General features: G+C 40.1%; 1 protein-coding gene across 5 annotated transcripts in view; it reads left to right on the top strand.

Annotated features, from left to right (window-relative positions):
* The window catches only part of WDFY2 (WD repeat and FYVE domain containing 2), a 154,066-nt gene that overhangs the window by 120,549 nt on the left and 17,979 nt on the right, over nt 1-15,538 (top strand). For 3 of the 5 annotated variants that reach the window (XM_025044767.1, XM_025044766.1, XM_025044765.1), the window contains 2 exons: nt 7,826-7,952; nt 10,490-10,654. In XM_025044767.1, the coding sequence (XP_024900535.1) occupies nt 7,826-7,952; nt 10,490-10,654 (292 nt within the window). Of the gene's footprint in view, nt 1-7,825; nt 7,953-10,489; nt 10,655-15,080; nt 15,213-15,538 lie in introns of those variants that run through there. The other 2 variants (XM_025044768.1, XM_006909006.3) reach the window with 2 other exon arrangements.

Below are 15,538 nucleotides of genomic sequence, written 5' to 3'. Positions count from 1 at the left end.
GCTCTTGGTCACATTCTAGTACTGACAGACCCAGCAGTTTCCAGCCCTGATTTTGCAACATTCCGTGTAGTCGTGCTTTTGCAAGATATGTTGTAAAAATCTCCAAAAAAATTAGTTCACTTAGGATTTTGGTAATGTCTTAAATTTCTAAAAATGTTTATACTCTTTGATCTGATTCCACATTTGGGGATTTCTTCTAACTAGTCAGAAATGTGCACAGAGGTTTATGTTTCAAAATACTCATTTTAGCAAGACTTATAATAGTTCAAAGTTAAGAAAAATCTAACAAGTGGAATAAGGTAGCATCTATGTGTTGGGATATTATGCAGCCTTTAAAAATTACATTTATGAAAGTATATAATAGTACAGATAAATTTTATAATGATTTAAAAAAAAACCTTATTTTTAAGAATGAATTCCTTTATGGTAAAAATTATTCCATGGGTCACCTTGTGGAGGTCAAAGGTACGGAGAAGCATATAATGAAACATTGAGGGGGAGCGGAAAGATGAAGTAATTTAACATGAAGTCAAACAAAATGGAAGAAATGATTTCTGTCATTTAAAACATCATAAATCCTAAAAACCCACAACCGTTGCAGCCCCTGGCTCTCGTTCTCCTAGTTATGGAGGGCGAGGACGTGCCTGAGTGTGGGACTGAGGAAGAGGTGCACGTGTCTGCGCTGCTCTGGAATGTGGGCTTGGTAAAAGAAGGCGGATGTCTTCCCCTGTTGCTAGAAGTGTTTGGTAGAAAGGATTGTTCATTAGGAAGCTCTGTCCACTGACAGATGCAAAAACCCACCTGGGAGGGAAGAGGCTTTTTAGTTAGCTACTTTTCTCTCCAGCCCTCGGTGCCCCTCCACATCTCTTACTGCACTACCTTTCTGCTGGCCCCCAACTCCGAGGCCCTGCCAAATAAATGCTTCTGTAATGATGCTTTATTGCTCTGGTTTATAGTTCTACCATTCCTCTCTGCCATCCATTCAACAGGCCAGGTGAGCAAACATTTATGGAACACCTGTGGTTTACCAGGGACTCTGCACCATACTTGAATACAAACATTCAGAACCTTAAGCCTACTGTAGGGACAGATTTTTTATCTAACAAAATTTGATGTAGTGGCTGAGTGTTACAATAGAGACACACATAGAGATAGCATCCTCTTGAAGATTGGAGTGTGCTGGGGAGGCTTCCTGCAGGAGATAATGCTTGAGCTACACCTTAAAGAGGGAGAAAAAGTTATTTGGGTCGCAAAAGGTAAGACTTGCACGCCAGGCAGAGGGCATAGCCACATGTCCCATGAGAGAATGGCTCCACCAAATACAATGTGCTAGCCCTTGTCTTCAGAACCTGGCCCATTATCTTATTGTACATACATGTTGGTGTAGAGTCTGAGCCTTATTTGATTTGATTATATCTACAGAGTTTAGCATGGTGCCTGCCATGTAGAAGATGCTCAATTCATGCTTATTGAACTTAACAGTTTATAAGCCAACCTCCAATAGACCCATTGTTAGGACATTTACATCAAGCTGGGATGGGACCCTGAAGTTATTTGTTTCCCTCCTCAGTCTCATCCTTTTTGTCTGCCCTTCAGCTTTTCCTTCCATCTTTTCCACTCTTATTGAAGCATGGTGTAGTACTCTGAGCCTTGAGATGGTGTTCTTTATACCCTGACTGTCTTTAATCTAGTTATCTATTTTCTCTTCCTGACTCTGTGTTAAGAACTTCCCTTCTCAGCTCTGGCCTCTTACAGCCAGATGTAATGTGGTAAAACGAAAGATTGTTCTTGTTTGTAAAACTTTACTCGATCTAATAATGGCTGGGAGAGCATGGGAACAAGCTGGTCCCAGCCTGAAGGCTGACTTAACAAAGGACACTGTTTCAGAGATGATACAGATGAGGTCTCCTGCAGTAAAATCATAGCTAACATTTATTGAGTGCTTCTCATGTGCTAGGCACTATTCTGTATGCTTATATTAATTTATTTAATCTCAACAAAACTATTATCCCTATTTTAAAAATGAGACTTCTAAGGCATAGACATTAAATAACTTGCTCAAGGTCACATATCTAATACAAGTAGAGCTGGAATTTGTGCCTAGAATCTGATTCCAGAGCTTACGTACTTACAATACCATATATAAACATCCAGTTTCTTTAACATAAACCATCCTTATCCCACAGTCACTAACGAAGGCCAGGGGGTCTTGTGGTGCAATGTTTGTTGATATGGGTGTGTATTAGCGGAAATTGGAAGGTATTTATCATGTGGCACACAGCAAGTTCTATTTAAGAATTTCCATGTTTGTTCTGATAGGATGAACAACCTAAGTTTTTGATTAAGTCAAATAAGCCTTTCTAGCTGTTCTTTTTACCAGTGACCACCATTATTTAAATCTGACACACTGCTTTAAAGAACCTGAGCCACCCATTTTATATGTTGTCTCAGTCTGTTTGGGCCACCATAACAGACTACCATAGTCTGGGTGGCTTATGAACAACAGACCTTTATTTATCACAGTTCTGGAGTCTAAGTTTACGATCAAGGCATTGGCAGATTCAGTGTCTGGTGGGGTCCACTTCCTGCTTCATAGGTGGCTGCCTTCTCACCCTAGCCCCATGAGGTAGAAGGGAGTGGGAGAGCAATCTAGGGTCTCTTTCATAAGGGCACTGATCCCATTCATGAGGGGCTCCTCCCTTACGACCCAAACACTTCCAAATAATGGGGTTTAGGTTTCAACATAAGAATTGGGGGCGGGGGGAGGACACAAACACATGTTATATAGGGGAAGTCATGCATTTTTCCTCTTTCTCTTTTCTGTCCCCTTCATCCTAGTGGCTTAACCAGGCAAGCAGGACCATCTCCAGAGCTTCTCCTTCAGATGAGCATTCTCTGACCTGAAAGGTGTGAGTAATAGAATAGATGAAGGCTATCCCATAAGCAACACTGGTTAGCCAGAAAAGTGAGCGATCATATGCCTGTTTCACGTGCCAAGAACAGAGACCATTCATTTGTGTACTTACTCCTTCAGTCACTTGGTATCTGTCTGTGCTTATCGAGTGCCTACTTTAAGAGGTAGACTTCTAGGTCCTGGGGATGCCATGGTGAATAAGCCAAAAACTCAGCCTTCCTAGAGCTTATATTCTGCTGGGGCAGTAAACAGTAAATAAATATATAACATATTGTTATGCTTTGAAGAAAAAGAAAATAAGGAGGACAGTGATAGTAGTGGTCAGGGAAGATATCTCTAAAGAGGTGACATTTGAGCAGAGACTTGTGTGAAGTGACAGAATGGGCCAGTGATAATCTAGGGGGAGAGAATCACAGGCAGAAGCAACAAAGTGCAGAGATCCTGAGGTGGGAACGAACCTGGCATGGTAAAGGAACATCAGGCAGACCAGTGTGACTAGAGCAGAACAAGTGAGGTGGAAGAGGGGAGGTGGGGGAGCCCCACGGCAGGGGCTGGAGCTGGATCATGAAGGGCGTGGAAGGGCACGGACAGGACTTTGAGATTTACCCTGAGTGGGATGGGAACCAGAGGAGTGGGCTGAGCAAGGGGTGTCGCAATCTGCCTTTTGTTCCTCAGTGATCACTGTGGCTGCCGGGTGAAGACGACGGCAGGAAGCGAAACCTAACAGGAGGCTGTTATAATCGTCTTAGGCTTCTTTTGCTTTGCTTTGTGTTTACTTTTTGTTTTGAAATAATTTTTGACTTTAAAGAACTTGCAAAATAGTAGAGAGTCCTGTCCATCCTTTACCCATATTCTCCAAATGTTAACATTTTTGAAAATTACAGTACAAATATCAAAACCAGGAAATCAGCAGTGATACAATACTGTTCTCCAACCTGCACACCTTATTCCCGTTTCCCCAGTTATCCCACTAACATCCTTTTTCAGGTTCAGAATCCAACTAGAGACCACATGCTGCATTTGGTTACGATGTCTCCTTAGTTTCCTTTAACCTAGAACAGTTCTTGAGTCATTCTTTTTCTTTTAAGACCTTGGCATTTTTGAGTACTAGCCACAATGTCCCTCCCTTGTAAAATGCCCCTCCATCTGAGTTTTCTCATGGTTAAATTCAGGTTACGTATTTTTGATACCACCACAAAAGTGATGTTATGCTTTAATTTAGTGCATCAGGGAGCGCCTGATACTGATTTTCCCAGTTACGGGTGATGTTAACTTTGATCATTTGATTAGGGTATGTGTCTCCACTTTGATCACCCTTTGTAATTCATAAGTATTTTAAAAGGAAATACCTTGAAACTGTAGATATTCTCTTTCTTATTATATTTTTGCCCAATTTTAGTATTGCTGATTCTTATCAGAAACAAGTATTACTGTGATGCTTGCCAAATCCTGTTTTTTATCATAATTCCTTCTACACCTTTTAGCTGGAATTGTACTATAAGGGAAAACTTTTCCCATATTTATTTGTCTATATTGTAATAGGCCGAGTTCTTATTAATTTCTATGTGTGAGGCTCCTCTACTACCATTTATTTATCTTGTTCAAAGTGTCTCATATTTGGCTATTGGGAACCCCTTCATGTTGGGTTCTGTGTCCTTTTCACATGTCCTCATAATTTTTTAAGCACATCTTAGTTTTTGGTGCCATATGGTGTTCCTGACTCAGCTTAATTGCTCAATCCTAGAATATACATATAGTAGTTTCAGAATTGTTAACCTATGTAACTCACAGCCCTATGAAATATAAACCTAGTAACTAGAGTGCTATTTATTTAACCTTATTACCATTTTCCAAAGTTACTTTTGTCACTTCTCCCCTTACCCTCCTTTAGTGTGGTTGTATCATTCGTTTGTAATGCAGCTAGGTTCTATTGTTTCTGTTTATATTTCATTTGGGGCCCATCCCCGCCCCACCCCCACCCCCTGACACACACAAATACTCTTAGTTGATTTTAATTATTTACTAGTTTTCACATATGTGAAACATAAACATGGTTCTAAAACTCAGAACCAAAGAAAAATATATGCTATGAAAAATGTCATTCTCTTTCATCCTTTCTCCATTCTCATTTCCCAGCCTTTCACACACACTTGCTGTAGTTAATAAATCTTATTAATTTCTCATTTATCTTTTTTTCTTAAATGAAAGGTAACATAACATATTCTTTTGCACTTTGCCTTTTTCACTTTATAGTATACTTGGAAATCATTTCCTATCCATCCAAGAGATCGTCATTCTTTTTCATGGCTGTATAGTACTCTGTGAATGTGTGTCATAGTTTACTCACCTACTCTCTTATATGAGCATTTAGGTTGTTCCCAGTGTTTAGCTTTTTCAAACAATGCTGAAATGAATATCCTTGTGTATGTATATTTTTGTATTATTTGGTGGGAGTAGGGACTGTATCTTCAAGATAAATTCCTAGAAGTGAGATTGCAGGATTAAAAGCCAAGTTCATATGCAGTTTTGTTAGATATGATCTTCCCCACTTTACTAGTTTGCATTCTCATCAGCAATCTATGAGAGTGGCTTTTTCTTCCATACCCTTTACAACAAAATATGTGTCATACTTCTTAATTTTCCAGATGAGAATTTTGATAGTGGCTCACACAAGGAGAGCAGTAGAGGTAGTGAGAAGAGCTTAGATTCCAGGTATATTTTGAAGGAAAAACCAATTCAGAGTTTGTGATAGATTGCTTTGAAAGCTAAATTCTGTTTAAATATTAGGCATCAGGAATAATAGTCTAAACAAGTAACTTTTCATTAGCATGACATTTATTGAAGTTTTTGGTGACATTCCCCTTCTTCTTGAGTCAGCCTTGTTATAATAGTCCAATAAATATATGGCATTTTAAAAGGTAATGCTAACTGCTCCAACAAGTAATTTTCAATATTTTAGTGCCCTAATGCAGCAGAAGTTTATTCCTCACTCATGTAACAACCTAGTACAGGTATTGCTGACTTACAGCTCTTTTCCATGTGGTGATTCAGGGACCCAGGCTCCTTCTAGAACATAGTTTCTCCTTGCCCTGGGGTCTTGGAGTCCTCTAAGAAAAAGTGTAAACAGAAAGTAGAAAAGGGACATCTTAACTGTCTTCACCTGGAGGTGATATAAATTGCTCCTACTTACTTTCTGGTTTCTATCACATGACCCCTAGATGCAAGAGGGCTTGGTAAATGTGGTCCTTGCAGGATGGCAGCTTTCCAGGGAGCGCTCTGTATATGGAAAGGTGGACAGTTGGCTAACTCTGCCACAGATATTTAACAAAGTAAGCCATTTGGGTACCATGTGGGAATAAATACCATGTTTTGCAGAATGGAATGCATATCCTGGACTATTACATTGCCAAATACTGAAGGATGATTTTTTTTTTTTTAAGTATAATCATGGAGTTTAATAGCAAGGAAAGAAGATGAATTCTACAGAAGGAGGAAATATTTAGCTTTGAAAGACTGAGCATAACAGAGGTGTTCCAAATAAGATTGATGAATGAAAAAAAAAAGATTTTTGTATTTTCCTTCATCTGCTCCTTCATTCATTCAACAGACAGTACTAGGGCCTTTCTGCTGTCGACTCTGCTTAGTGCTGGAGTGTGTGGAAGGGCGGGAAATGGTGAGAGACGGGAGATGGGAGCTGCAGGGGGTGCTTACCACATATGCACTGGGCAAAGTGATGTTTATTCTTACATGGACAGGAATATATACAAGCAGAATGTTGTGCAGTCAGAGGAAGATGCTATTAAACAGAGAAGTGGGGATATTTTTTTTCTTCTGATCTTGAAAAAAAGTCTTCTGAGACAATTACATAAAGGAAACTTTTCCTAAAGCTTTTAAAGTACAGCACTTCAGTAGAACAAATTGCTAATCTAAAGAAGAAAAACATCAGATTCCAGCAGATTAAGAAAGATATTTTATGTTCTTTCCAGGATATAGTATTTGTCAGTAATGTAAAAAATGAGTATTCCTCATTCTTCAGGATTCATAGGCTTTGTGCTCATCTTATAGGGAAAAAGTTATTATTCTTCTCAGTGCATAAGGAGTTCGATTTATAAGGGGGCTGCCAGAGAAGAAAATCTGTCATGATATGTTACAGCTGCGCCACTGGAGTGATGCTAACAGCCAGCCCGTGTAGTGCACATGCAGAGTGGCGCTGCGCACTCGATCCAGCCTTATTCTCAGCACAGCCTTGTGAGGTAGCTAGCAGCTAGGCTGACATTATCGGTAGTGTAGTCATAGCACCATAGTCCCCATTTTAGAGTTGAGGAAACTGACACTTGAGGGTGTAAATGATGTGCCCAGAATCTATAAATTTAAATTCCAAAGAGAGAAAATAGCTTTTAAATTCTGATACTGTAGTCTAATTTTATCTGATGTTCAAGAATAAAAAATCTAATAGAGCTTCTTAAAACCGTGTTTACTTAATCTGTTATTGTCGGGATGGGAAGTAGACAGCAGTTAAAAAAATGTGACTAACATTTCCAAACAGCGCGATATTTTCCATTCTTCTTAGAATTATTTTTATTAGAATTATGTCTTAGAATTATGGTCGAAGGTCAGTTAATTGCCTTTTCATTTCTCTCGGTCTTTATAGTAATTGATTTTATGGTACTTTTAAATTTGGGGAGGAAAATGCTTAAAGTGTGAGACTTTTATTCTTGGAGCCAATTTTTTCTCTTTTGGGACTTTTTCAACAAAAAGTTCTTTTTTAAAGAACTAAAGTTTTGTTCTTTCAACAAAAATGTTATTGTGTGCCAGAAACTGCTCTAGATCCTAACTCCTTTGCATTCACATTTTATTGGTGAATAATATTGTTACTGTGTGACTAATGTTCAGCTGTGTCTGGTCTCTCAGGTGGGGTGACTGCTCTCTGTTGGGACCCCGTCCAGCGAGTTTTGTTCTCAGGCAGCTCCGATCACTCTGTAATCATGTGGGACATCGGTGGAAGAAAAGGAACAGCCATCGAGCTCCAAGGACACAAGTAAGACCACTGGTGCTTTTATAAAGAACTCTTGAAAAAAGATTCCCAGCTGAAGGCTGGAATAAAGGAGTGCAGCTCAGTCTCTGGGGCAGGATCTTAGCGTGGGAAGGGCATGGCAGGAAAGCAAATAATGGCCACTTTGATTTATATCTGTGTGTAAGTATGTTTATTTATTTATACCCCATTTTATTCCACAGAGGATTTGAGAGTGCTTATAGAAACCATAAAATAAAATAATGGCAGAAAATAAATAAAAGGTAAAAATTAGAACCAGGGAGAATATAACAGTAAAAATTTGAGAGTGAAAGAAAAAAGAGCTTACAAATACAAGCCATGAAGGCCTACAGAATTTCTGTAATTGAAGTCAAATGTGGCTTCAAGATTTCTGGCAGCTCAAGGAAAAGGGGAGAGATAATATCCTTTCTCACAAAGTACATTTTGTACTTCACCAAATATTTATTGAGTACTCGGCCTTGATTCATATCAGGCTCTTCTTCCTTAAGGGACGGATTTCAAGGGACTGAGAGGAAAAGCAGAGAAAGCTTTGTGTTTCCTTGGAGCGATTCTCCAACTTGGCCATGCATAAGGAATCACCGAGGAATTTGTTTAAAGTAGGTTCCCGGGCCCTGTCTTTGGAGATTCCGATCACCAGTCTGGAGCTGCAGGCGTCTGTGGTAACAAGCCTCCCAGGCAGCTCTCTGCTGCTGACCCTCAGACCACACTCTGATTTGTCCTGCTCTGGGCTGCCCACAGTCCCTGGGGGCAATGTCTGTTCAGTTGCAGTAAAAAATTTTGGAACTGCTGTAGAATTCTAAAGCTAGTCTAAATTGTTTTTAACTTGTAAAGTTTTCAAAGTGATATTCAGAGCGACTCCAGACAGCCATAAAGAAATGTCAGTAATGCTCCCGTGAACCGGCTGGTTTTAAACAACATTAGCTCTTCCTATAAATCTGCCTGGAAACACTAGTTTTAAAATATTTCCTTAAAAAAAATCTGCAGTTTAGGATTATTGAACTAATTTAGTTTTGGAGGGCCCATGCACAAATAATTGTTGTAGTGTTAGAGTTTAGTTTCAGAGATGTAGCTATTAAGCCCTTCTTTCTCACATTAGAGTACAGACCACGGTGTCTGGGGCCACAGCTGGCTTACGGGGCCACTGGACCTCGTCATCAGCTCATTAGAGGAATTGTCCTCCTACGTTTCTCTCCATGACATGCATAACCATCATGTAGAAGGAGTCGACGTCAGTCATCCATGTATGTGAAGATAAAGGAAAGCCAGGTGGTCCTGTCTAGTAACACTCAGCTACTGTCTAATCTGCCAGGCGATTCCTGGCACACGGGCTCTTGGAGAAACAAAACGCGGGTTGTGAATGAAGATCAGTAATATTTGTTGGACTCATTCAGATGAGCCATAACTAGTTTTGTTTTTACACAGTGGTTGGTAAAGGGTGCAGGTAGCCTTACAGGACCCATCCACATGATGGGAAAGTGTCGCCACTCTCCACACCAGCATCACCATGTGCTGAGTGCCCTCATGCGAAACATTGCTCTGGGAAACTTGCACCTCCAGTTTGGTAAGAAAAGAAGAGCTGTAAGGCTGGAATGCAATTTCTCAGTCCCAGAAAAATGAAACCTAGACTAATAGGTCTTCCAGTTCTAAGAAATACAAACTTGGCCTTATAGAAAATGAAACAGACCAAACTTGGAGTCCATCCTGACAGGATCACACCCCTGGAATTTAGTGGGGCGGCAGGCAGGTGAGATCAAGAACCACCAGTCAGAACTGGTTTTAAATGGAAATAATAGCAGAAGGCCTTTGCCTCGTGACTTATTTAACTCAAGCTTAGTAACAAAGTGAACTCTATGAGGGGGGTCTCAGGTCTTAGCCTGAGAGGAGACACCTTGATGCCACAGAGCTAGGGGAAGTAAACTTCCTCAGCTTTGGTACTGTCGTTCTATTAGGGTGGGTTTGAACGCCCGAGGTGGAGATACAGAAGCCAGAGGAACTGCTGGCAGTAGGAGGACGGCCTTCACAAAGAAGGTTCAGGAAAGAACGGGAAAGGGCATCAGGCAGGAAAGAGGTCATGAGGCCCACTTTCATAGCAGCCAATCCTTTGCTCTGAAAATTGGCCACTGGATTAGTGTTCAGTGATTCTTGTGTTTGAATACCGCCTAATAACTTGTCAAAGAGCTTTCAAAATAGACCCCCTCCGTTTCGTTTTACAATAACCCTATGAAAGAGAGAAGCCAGATTCTATTTGTTAGATGAGACTACTGAGCTACCTACCGCAAAGCCCCCAGCTGACAGCTTAGGTCTCCTAAACTTTAGTGCAGCTTGAACTAATAAAGCAGTTCAGAGCCTTTGTATCCAGCTAGGCACTGGAGACACAAAAATGAACATTGGATAGCACTTGGTCCCCACCCTGCCCCACGGTGGTTTCTGTCTCTTCTACTTTAGAAGCCAAAGAGTTTCTGCCTGTGGCCTGAGGCTTCCCCTTGCCATTGTACAATTCCTCATTTTCCCACCTTCCCTAGGGTGACTAATGCTGGCCAGAGTTCCAAATCAGGGACTGAACTGGTGAGCGGGGGACCTGGAGAGAGCAGACCGGACCAGAGCTCCCACCTCTCGGAGTGCGGAGACTGCCTTCCCCTCTTCTGGAAATGCCTAAGTGTGGCGTGGAGAGATAGCTTCCGTCCTGGGTTTGTGGCTTCATACCATCCTTCAGTAGCAGAAGTATGACTAGTTTGATTTTGTGTGTAAAAATCCTATCAAAGCAGAGAGAGCTTTAACACTAGAGTAAGTGATTGATGACAGCAAAAATGTTTCCAAGTCCAAAGGGAAAAGAAGTTAAGAAAGTATACTTCTATACAGTTTTTTTCCGCGTTGGAAGTGTTTTGGTGTTTTTGTACCCTACAGCAATTGGAGCATGATTTTGTGCTAGCTCTGTGGAAGGAAAGGCAAAGGAAACGTTACAGTTTCAGGGACCAGTTGGATGGGTGTTATCAAAGCATAAACCAGGGCGTTTATTGCCTCATGCCCACCTTGTCAAATCTAATAATGGTACTTGGGCTTTTTAGATCCTTTTTTATTCTTAAATAATACCTATCATTTCATGACCAACTTTATGACCATAATTTTTCTTATAACTGTTTTTCAGGCTAAGACTTTTTGGCAATTTAATTCAATGGTAACTTGATTTAAAGCACAGGTAAAAAGTCTGTGTGGCCCTTGCGGTAGGGGCCCCTCCTTGGGATCCCTGGGTTGCATGAGGTTCGGTCACAGCCATGACTCTTGGCACATAAGGCCTGTGTGTGAGCTTCCTGTTTCCACAATCCCAGCTCTTGGTTTCCCTCTTCCTGCACTTACCATGTGTAAGAACTTTGTTATAAGCGTTCTCAAAGCCTTTTGGTAAAAAAATAAGATATTTATAAATAAATATACGCTGGGAGAATTTGTGCTTTTTCCTCTTATATCAAATAAATTGCATGTAAAGTTAAAAGAAGTAAAATTCTTGTATAGAGCTTTTTCTGGGTATGGGGGAGGGAGGACGAGGAAAATTACATACGAAAATTTTTCTCTCCTGATTTGAGATTTAGGAATGTTTCTCATTGTAGCACTTAAGAATTATTAGGATAGAGAAGAAGAGATGTCTTTTATATTTGTAACTACTTAGCTAAACACATAATAAAAGCAATAGAAATTAGAGTTCTCATAGAAAATAGAATCTTGTAAAAGACAGAGGGGCTGAATATTGGTCATTAAGTGCTAGCCCCCGAGTCTGGCCATGCTGTGTTTGAGCCAGCCCTTCTGCTAATGGCCGTAGGCTTTGGCGAGGCACTTCCTCAATCTGATCCTCCGTTTCCTTGTCTCTGAAGAAAGGATAATATTGGAAATAAAAACCCTCAAAAGTTGTTTAAAACCACAAATGATATAATACATGGAAAATAATCACAAGAGTAAAGGCTAATAAGTGGCAGTTGTTGAAATTATTCTTTTAAAAAAATTATAATTCTTCAAAAATTAAGCTTTTCGATATGATTACTGTTTCTCTCTGATTGTAGCATTTCCATGGAAATATTGCCACGTACACCTACTCGCTCTATTCATAACACATTAAACAAATGTTTACTGAGCTCCGTCTACATACCAGTTTTTGTATTAGGCACCTAGGACACTAAGAAAATAGTCCCTGCCTGTGTAGAGCTATGCTGGAAGTATGAAAATGGGGTAAAGGTGGGACAGTTTGTCAGGTTTACTGGAAAGCGGGAGGCCTCAGTGAGGGAGTCACTCTAGATTTGGATCTTAGGAGATGAAGAGATTCCCATAGTTCTCAGGATCAGGTGGCTAACCAAAACAGAACTGCGTGAACTAAATACAGTGTTTTCAGGAATTGTAGGTGGGCAGACACGCGATGGCTAATCTGAACTTCCACCCTAGCCAGTAAACACCAAAATGTTGCTGCTGCTTAAACTAGTGTTCCCAGGTGTGTGCCTGAGTTCAGGTTCAGACTGTTTGTGGTCCAAGGATCTCTGGTGAGGCAAATCCTTTTAGGGTCCCTTTGGCATGGGATAGCCCTAGGCATCAGTTATACGGGAGACCTCACTTGTGTATTGCCCACAAGTCTCTCTGGCCCTTTGAGGTTTGAAAAACTTAGGAACATTGGAGTTCTGAATATGAGAGCAAGATCTCTGGTAGAAGATGCATAAATGATTAGCTTTTCACCAAGTAACCTAGGACTTTACATCAAAGAAATGAAAGATGCTATACATTGAAGACCCTCCTACTCTTCGGAAATGGAAGAGGGTCTAAGTTGACATTTGGGCAGATGTTAGCCTGTGTTGGAAAAGCTGTTTTCTATAGAGGATAAAGGCTTCTCTACCCTGTTTTCTTAAGAAGCACCAGACACAGGACCAGCTTCCTGGGCATGTGACCTGTGCAGTCACAGAAGGCCCCCATGCTTAGAAAGTCCCTACACTTGATTTAACGCACTGGGTCACCATTTTGTAATTCTTAACAAATTTTTAAAAGAGGCCATGTATTTTCATGCTGCATTGGGCTTCCTAAATTATGTAGCTGGGCTTGATGAGACATATGTTACTTCTAGGACTGGTGAGAAAGGAAATAAAGCCATCTCACTAAGTAGATTTCTGAGGGGAGATCCTGGTTTGTAAAAAGTGAAGAGTTTTTGTGCACTCATGAGATCAAGAGACATATGTTACTTCTAGGACTGGTGAGAAAGGAAATAAAGCCATCTCACTAAGTAGATTTCTGATGGCAGATCCTGGTGGTTGTAAAAAGTGAAGTTTTTGTGCACTCATGAGATCATTTGCATTGCAGTACATAGAGCACTCGTCCATGAAATAATAACCAGTTTTGAAATGCTTTCTAGGATAAATGCTATAGTGATGTCAGATGAAACATGAGTGCATGAAGAAGATATCTTTTATTCTTTATAACCCTCAATCTGTGAGCCTGGGGGTGTTCCCTCACCTTGTTTTTAACTGCAGGGTAGTTGTATTTTGAATCCTTAAATCAAGAAGTCCCTGAGCAGCTTTATTGCAAAGCTTGGAATCTAGCATCCATCACTGTGTTCCACTCTTCTGTGTTGGAATATTAACGGTACTATAGCCCCATAAATTATGTATTTGTTGCTGCCAGCAATGAATAGCAATGCATTTCCTTCTGGAGCTTATTTTGGTTTTACAAGATCATTGATGTGTATCAGGATGCCTTAACAAATGAAATGCAGTTCAAATCACAGGGTTACGAGCCTGCTCAACCAAATAGATTTTCCTTCTTGCACCTGAATGTCAGAATGGTGGCACTCCATACTTAAGAACATGGAAGAACCACCAGGACAGATAAAAATCAATTAATGTTTTTTAAGGAATACATATTAAAGGTTTTATATTAGTCATTAATTAATATAGGAAATAGTAAGGTGTTATAACCAGTTCTAAGGAAAAATCCACAAAGTAGATACATGCATAGGCAGTGGGGAATGTTGACATGAATTTGTAAGTAGAGTCACAGTTGGCTTCTTCCATGGGAGGGGTGGGGTCTGGGGTTTAGTTGCATCTTCACTGGACAAGATTCAATTGCAGTAATAGCCGTTTTCTATAGCTACTGGGTTATAGAATAGCCCAGTTAAAGCTGCAGACCCCTATAGATCAGATAACCCAGAAGAGTGTGCTAGGTAACACCTAAAATTCCGTTGAAAAGACACCCAGTAATTTCTTTTTGCCCACTTTAGTCTTTCACAATCTACTTGACAATTCTTTTCCCCACCTCTCCTGTAATCATAATAATCTCAAAGATTATTCTTGGTCACAAAAAAGAGCTGGTCTCACAGGGTTTGGCCTAATTATTTACATTGGTGCAGTAAGTGTTAATCATATTGGCCTCCTTGGTTTGCTTTGCAAATATGCAATCATACAGTATTAAACAACTATTAAGCTCACAGAACTAACTTTTGCATGGAAGTTTTTACAAGGAATCTTACATTGGGCTTTTCGACCCCAGGGCTAGGAAACCAAGCCAAGAAACTCCACCATATTTTACTTAAGTAGACCTTAGGTGAATTCCTCAAGGTTTCCAGCATTTGCTAGGTTCCTGACCTGGTAGCTTCCTTACCACCAGTAAGTCCAGGACCTTGCAAAGCCAGGTATCAGAGCCAGTTTTCCTGGGAGGTCTTTGTAGGCATTGGCTCCATTAGTTCTTAAAGTGGCTGATTCATATCTGATTCGGTGAGTATCATTCTCTAATATGATACTCTGAAGTAGGGGCTTGGTTGCTCAGTTATATCCTGCAGATAGATTCTAATTGAACCTATGAAGTAACTATATTGCCATGTAAATTAAGGGGACTCAGTAACAGTTTTTGAATTCTGGGATATCAGTGAGAACTGGATATCATTTTTAAATGTTTTGATTTAGCTTATAAAAGCAGAGTTTACTGAATTGTATGTTAGAGATTGCATAGAAAAGAAGAGTAAAAGCATCCTTACGTGTCCAGAAAATAGAACATTAAAACATCAACAGTATTCCAGACAACATAGTAAAATTTCCCTCTCCATTTCATCCAGTCCTGTGTAATTTATTTTTGTTCTGCTGGTTCTTGGTTTAGCAGTCTACACGAAGTAAGATGTCTGCATCCAGAGTCAAAAAGAGTCCAGAAATCCAAGGAAATTCCACTGCTCAGATGAAAAATTATCTAAGCAACGTCAGCTCAATAGCCTGGCCCAAGAGTCTATTATTTGAAATATCAATATTTTAAAATAACTGGTACGTGAAGTCCTTTTCCACAAAACTCTTAAGATTGTCCTTTCTGGCCTGTAGCTTAGAGCAGAGCCTTCAGGTAAGCTTCAGAGTAGTACAAAAGTTATCTGTAGGTAGTAGAGATGTAATGGTTAACTTTTTTACTGTGACAAATAATATCAGAATGGAGGAGAGTAAAATTCTCTATTGAGATACCCTATGTAAGTATATCCTAAGAGTTTTGATCAGTATTTCCCCTGAAGGTAAAAACGTATTATAGGCAAATGAGAGCATTTATAAAAATCTCTGGGGTCTTCCCATAAAATA

Source organism: Pteropus alecto, unplaced genomic scaffold (genome assembly GCF_000325575.1).
Source record: "Pteropus alecto unplaced genomic scaffold, ASM32557v1 scaffold413, whole genome shotgun sequence".
NCBI lineage: Eukaryota > Metazoa > Chordata > Mammalia > Chiroptera > Pteropodidae > Pteropus > Pteropus alecto.
This window is presented reverse-complemented; position numbering and strand designations above follow the sequence as displayed.